Source organism: Urocitellus parryii, chromosome X (genome assembly GCF_045843805.1).
Source record: "Urocitellus parryii isolate mUroPar1 chromosome X, mUroPar1.hap1, whole genome shotgun sequence".
Taxonomy (NCBI): Eukaryota; Metazoa; Chordata; class Mammalia; order Rodentia; family Sciuridae; genus Urocitellus; species Urocitellus parryii.
Window position 1 is genome coordinate 66,747,748 of NC_135547.1, and position 6,502 is coordinate 66,754,249.

A 6,502-nucleotide genomic window follows, 5' to 3' on the forward strand; every position below is an offset into this window, starting at 1 on the left:
AAAGTAGATTACTTAATTAACATTTTAGAGAATGGTTCAAAGTCTACCACCAGTCCTAGAATAAGTTGTCATAAATTACCATTAAATTATATTCCTTGGTTTATTTAACCTATCACTTTTAATTTGGGAACTCTAAGAATAGCTGGCAAAGAGGGCCATTTCAAGACATTTCTCCATTAGGACATTTTATGCATTGACAAGAGTTCGTTATTTTGTTCTGAGGTATGAAATGGTTTATCCATATGGTACTATTTTTATAGATAGGGAGGTTTATCTTTTTGAATGGTCAAAGGAAGCACATGCACATAGTATTCATCTATAAATCATCCATTGCTCTTTCAAGGGTTACAGCTAAACAAAAAGTTGTTGCTGCTGCTGATGTTCTAGTTTCAAACACTAATGCAATCCATGTAGCACTACTTTAAATGCCAAAATTTTGTGAATAATATTTGCACACTCTCATAATAAAGCAATTTTAAAAGTCACATATTAAGCTCAAAGTTTACCAGTTACATGCTAAACTGCTATCCAAACATTATATATTCCAAATGGTATGTTTTTGCTCAAACCTGCAAAAATCAGGGAAAACTGTTTTCTAAAGAAAGCAACTAACAACAATATACTGACAGTCTGACAAATTTGCTACTTTTAGTTAAACATGCTGAATAAATGTTCAAAAAAGAAGCAGCAGATATGCAATACAATTTCCAACACCCATTACATAAACTATGAAATTGTATAAAGAATATAACCTTATAAAGGACAGCACAATTGAAAACAAAACATCATTACATATGTTTTATAATGGTAAAGCAAATGGAATGCACAGTAAGTTGAAATGTTTTATGCCTTGCAAAAGTCATTTTCATGAGAATGTTTATCAATTTGATTTCACATGCACCTTCAAATCTTGTTTAAATGTTAATATATAAAATATTTCTTAAATATTCTATGAAGTGAAAGGTTATTTTCCTAAATCAATATAACTTTGAAAAGAATTACAAACTTTAAAACTTTAATTTTCTCAATTATGTTTTACCTTTCCATATTTTTAAAGTTGAAATCCTTCAAATAATACACTGACTGAAAGAACTTTTTATTATATCTAAAGCATTTTACATACTATCTTTATTAATGCCTAAAACAAAAAGTGATTTTCAACACAAATTTTAAAGACCCTTTATAATTTGGAAGCTAAATTTAGTAGGATCTTACTTATATAAGAAAATGGAATTTGGGTACCGGATACTTTCCTAGTTTGCTGGAGGTGCAGTTCACAACTATTCTAGCTCTGTAATTTTGTCTTGAATTCAGCTGGGTTATTTGCCCAAACTAGATAATCCTTCTGTTTCAATTTTCTTTGATTAAACTGGACATAAGTCACTATTACAAGAATACTTCTAAATTTAAGTTAGAGATAACCCTACTAGTAGAACTTTGATAATAATGTGTAGATGTTTGTGAAATATAAGAATATTCTGGTTTAAAAGAATGTTTATCTGCAGCAGATACCAAATTTATCTCACCATATAGATTTTTCTTTTTTTTGTTTTGGGTTAAGCTTCTGGGAAAAAAAGGCTTTTTAAAACAAAAACACTCCTGGATTTGCACAAAATGAAATGGTCACAGAGTAAGTAGTCTCTCTAGTAATGGGATGACACATGCTCTAGAGTGAAGTTTTAAGTACTAATTTCTATTAACTCCTTTAGATGAAGATTGCATTAATTGACTGATGTAAAAGTTTCCCATTTATTATCCTAATGGAACAGAATGAGATAACACTGCTTTTCAAGGAAATTAGCCTAATCCTGGGGAGACACTCATATATAATTGAAGATAAATAATTTATTTTTTCTGGTTAGTTGGGGACAAAGGAAGGCCTAATTTAGTGATAGTATCTATAAACAAAAAGTCATGAGAAATAAATCCAGAGCTTTCTCTTCTATTATGTCATTCCCATTCAATATGTTAAGATTCTCTCTTGAGAAAATCTTACATAACAGTTTTGAACTTTTCTCCCCAAGAGAAATACATGCTTGATGTGTTAGGAGAAAAAATAAAGATATCAGACTATTCTTCCATTATGACTTAAAGTTTTAGCAAATACCATGAAGAAATCACTTTTTTAAGGAAGACAAAAGTCTTAATTCCCAGTAAGACTAAAGGCAGTTATAGGAGCACACAGGGATGTTTCTAAACATCATAAGAATTCTATTATTCATTATAAAACGTCACTTTGGAAAATACTGAACCTTCACCATTGACATCATTAACATAGTTTTTTTATTCTTAAACATTTTCCTATATATTTTGGAATTATATTTTGTTACTGATAAATACCTTTAGTCTTATGTACATGCATTTCTACTAACTTCGAAGTAAAGAGTATATTTGGGAAAGAATGATCAATCATCATTAGTCAATACAAAGTATAGATTGCTGAATTTTCTTTTTAATATATTATTTATAAATTCTTTATTTGTCCCAAAAGGGACAAAGTCCATTTGTTTTAAAGCCTCAGGGTTCTGTGATGACATAATACAATTATTTAAAAATATATTGCTCTGGTATAAAATGTCAGAAATATTGAATATTATTTGAAAATGCCATATAAGGTGTACTTCTTGTGTTCTGTATTGTAATACAGAGAAGACAGGTTAAAATATTGACAAATTCTCAGAATATAACTGTTAGGACTTGTTGTGATGTATAAACTTTTGTTGGTCAATAAAACTGAGATGAAAACTCAGAAAAAATTCAGAATCAGAAGCAAGTAGAAATATAGAAGTTTTCTGATGGTCTTAATGATACTTCCAGGTCAGTTCCCCTTCTATCATCCAAATAATACTGGCCATGGGTCATTTTCATTATGCAAAGGATATTCATTTTGAATCCCCACTGGCAGATTTGCTAGTGGCATATCTGATATAAAATGAGTAGATATTCAGATATATTGTAAACATATGCAATCACTGAATAAATTACAGTGTTATGTAAAGTCTAACCCTAGGAGGCACTTGAGTGGCATATTAGAAACCTTTGGTAATGTTAAAATGAAGAAAATGCTTCATTGAGTGATAAAGAAAAAAACTTTCACTTACTAAAAGTGAATGTTTCCAGATATATTAAGATGTTGGGCAAATTGTAAATGACACGGGTAAAAACCGCTGCCACTTTTTTTTTCTCCTTTTTGCCATTCAGAATTTTGTTTTAACAGATGATGACAGAAAGGTTTAACATTCAGAGAATTTCATTCTTTTCAAGTTATTTCAGGAAAAAAAAAAAAGAGAAGGAATCCTACATAACCAGTCACAGCACTGATTGTACACCTGGGCGGTATTATTTTTCTAAACGACAAATTGGTTAAGTATCTTGTTTTTAAATGATAATTTACTAATTCCAATATTTTTAGAACCAATTTTCCAGTGTTTTTTTTCAAACTAAAGCCAGAGTTTGAACCCAAACTAATTTAATTGGGAAACAAAATAAATTCTTACAAAGTCCAGGGCTTTAATATCTTCTGAATCTGTTGTCTTTAAATTTACACATTTCTATTAAGTACTGAGAATTCATCGATGGTATTACTCACTAGAAAAAAATGGAGTATAATAAAATAATTGATTGAATACAAAAATTTGACACTTGTCTTCACTGTACCTCAGAATTAAAACTTGAGCGGTGTTCTTACATTTTAGTCAAAGATGCAGGCATCTCAAATGTATTTGTCACAGCAAATTTGAAAGTCTTAAGTCGTCAGCAAGATCTGAAAATCATTTCAATTGGTCCATAACATTTGAAAGTTAAAACCAGTCAATAACATTCAAAAAGCATTTAAAGCTGTCAGTTCACAGATGACATTGTGTTTACTATGGTGGTATAAACAATAATTGATGGAAATTTGTTGGTAACGGCACAAAAAATAAAACCAGATCTTGTGAATTTTGTAGACTTCAGAAACTTTGCTTTTAAGAGGTATTAAGTTAAAGCAAAGTTTCTATTGTATCTGCATTTCTTAAACCATACCATTTGGCACATGAAAGTGCAATGCATGATATGGCTGGAAGAAAATGGGTGGTGGCCCAGATGTTACATAATAAACAGGATACCCTCCCTCAGCAACTAAGTATGGAGCAGGTTGATAAAAGCAAGTTACATTGTCTGTATTGGGTAGAATATTCTGTTCTCCAAGTACTTTTAAAGCCATAAGGGTGATCATGTTGAGAGTCTGTCTTCTTTCATGTCCCATTAGACAAACAGTGCTTTGGTTCACAACTTCACGCAAGGTCATAAGGTAGTCATATTTGCTCTTTTCTTCACCTATGAAATGGTTGCGGAGGTATGATTCAATTTTCTTTTGTTGTTCTCCTACATCAGGAAAATCAATGAAGAATCTAGAACACATATAACGTTCCAGGGTCTTGATTTCTGCTTCACAAGCTGGCTTGAAGTCACGAACCAGCAAGTTACTATATTTCAAAAGGCCACCACCTCTAATTTCTTCAGGTTTCCTGGTAGATATCAGCTTGTATTTCAAATGATTCATTGCTTCTTGGAAGTCTCCATACATACTTTCAGCTACAACAACAGGATAGAATTCTTTGGCTAGCTTAGCACTTTTGTTGCTGTAGAAGTCTAGCATGGGATCCAAAAGGATTTGAAAGGAATCTACACTAAATTCAAATTGTCGTCTGAGTGAATTCACAAATTTTAATTCTACATTCTTCCCAGTGTTATTTGAAAGAGAGATGAGACTCCAACGATCATGCTTATTGCAAACTTTGACCATCTTCTGCACATAAGCCTCTTTCATGGTCTTTAGGGTAATCTTTTCCTTTTTTACACCTTTTGGTAAAAAGTCAAGTAGACAACCTAGAACTGAATCCTTAACTACCTGAAATTCCTGATCACTTGGAAGTTCAACACCAAAAATTATGTCCAGATCTTTATAGATGATTCCATTATGGCTTGCAAGTATGTAACTTGCTGTGGAACCATTCAATCTGGTATCTTTAACAATAATTCCTTGCTCTATGAGTTGATCTTTCACAATATGAATGATATCTTTTGGTTTTACCTCCAGTGTGGGGAAATTTCCCCGTCCATGAATTGGAATTACTTCCTCTAACACGTGATCCAGTGTTATAACTTGTTCCCAAGTGAGATTGCTGAATCTGATTTCAGACATTATGAAGTCAGTAGATCAACTAGGGAGCAAGCAAAACATTGAGAGGAAATATTAGCATCTTAAAACCACTGTTATAACTAAAGTAAATGAAATAGTTAAAAACAGACTTACTTTTTATTATATCAGCTAAGCATTACCACTGACCTATATCCCCTATATTTTTAAATTTTTATTTTAAGACAAAGCTTCCCTAAGTTGATTAGGGCCTCTCTAAATTGCTGAGGCTGGCTTTGAACTTGCAATCCTTCTGCCTCAGACGTCTGAGTTGCTAGAACTACAGGCATGCATCACTACACCCAACCCACAGTTAACTTTAACATAAACCAAGCTAATACTAGGAAATAAATTCTCAACTTACATGATTATGTTTAAATCTAGTAAAATAAAAGCCATGACGATTATTATCAAAATTTGTTAGATTCACTGGTAAATGTAAACAGATTTCTCATGTATTTTTTGGAGCTATGATTACTGTTGATGTAAAATATTGGCCTTTTTCAATCTTTATGTAAATACCAAAATAGTGTTATTTGTTTGGGTGGTGTAAATTTTGTTCACAGTGTAATCATAATACATCATTGAGGTTAATTGTCATGAACAAAAAGTAAAATTACACTGCATGTCTGAGTTTGTTAGATCACGTAGACTGAATATTACAGTGCCTAAAAACAATGTATCTTTATTCCACAAATATAAGACCATTATCATAAACATCATTTCATATTCATTTGTGTTCACATTTTAAGGAATATTACTGAAGTCATTCATTGAATATTAATTCCTTGGATTTACTGAGGTTAAGGAGGGTACCAAGTTCATCACCTCTTCTATGAACACAGAAGTCCTTTAAGAAACATCAGTTGAAGGATACAGCGAATGTTACTTTGAAATGAAAAACAAATTAAACTATTTTGTGCCAAAAATAAATGGAATAATATACAAAAGCATAAGAATTCTGAGCTTGAAAAAGTATATACAGCAGATGTGCAATATAATATAAAATTTGACAATTAGGGGAGTGTCAGGAAATTAAAATTTTCTAGTGTGTATAAACACTATAAGTGTAATTAGATATAATTATTTCGGAATAATTACAGTGAATACATGCTCTATTAAGGTGTATAAGCAAATAAATCTAGGAAACTAAAGTTCATTGTGGGCATAATTTTGAAATTAGGCATTCTTTTCTGAATAACAGAAATAAAAACTATATGATTCTTAAGACAGATTTTTATGGATGCCATTCTTATATTGCCTATCTATGGGGTTTTTAGAGCAAGCCAAATATTTAGAGTTTAACATACTTCCCTAGTCAAG

The 6,502-nt window shown here is 31.3% G+C and overlaps 1 protein-coding gene across 1 annotated transcript; it reads right to left on the bottom strand.

The window, feature by feature from the left end:
• Window positions 1-4,012: 4,012 nt before the first annotated feature.
• On the bottom strand, window positions 4,013-5,185 carry Tent5d (terminal nucleotidyltransferase 5D). The gene has a single exon (XM_026379889.2). The coding sequence runs from the start codon at window positions 5,183-5,185 to the stop codon at window positions 4,013-4,015; it is 1,173 nt and encodes a 390-aa protein (XP_026235674.1).
• Window positions 5,186-6,502: the final 1,317 nt, after the last annotated feature.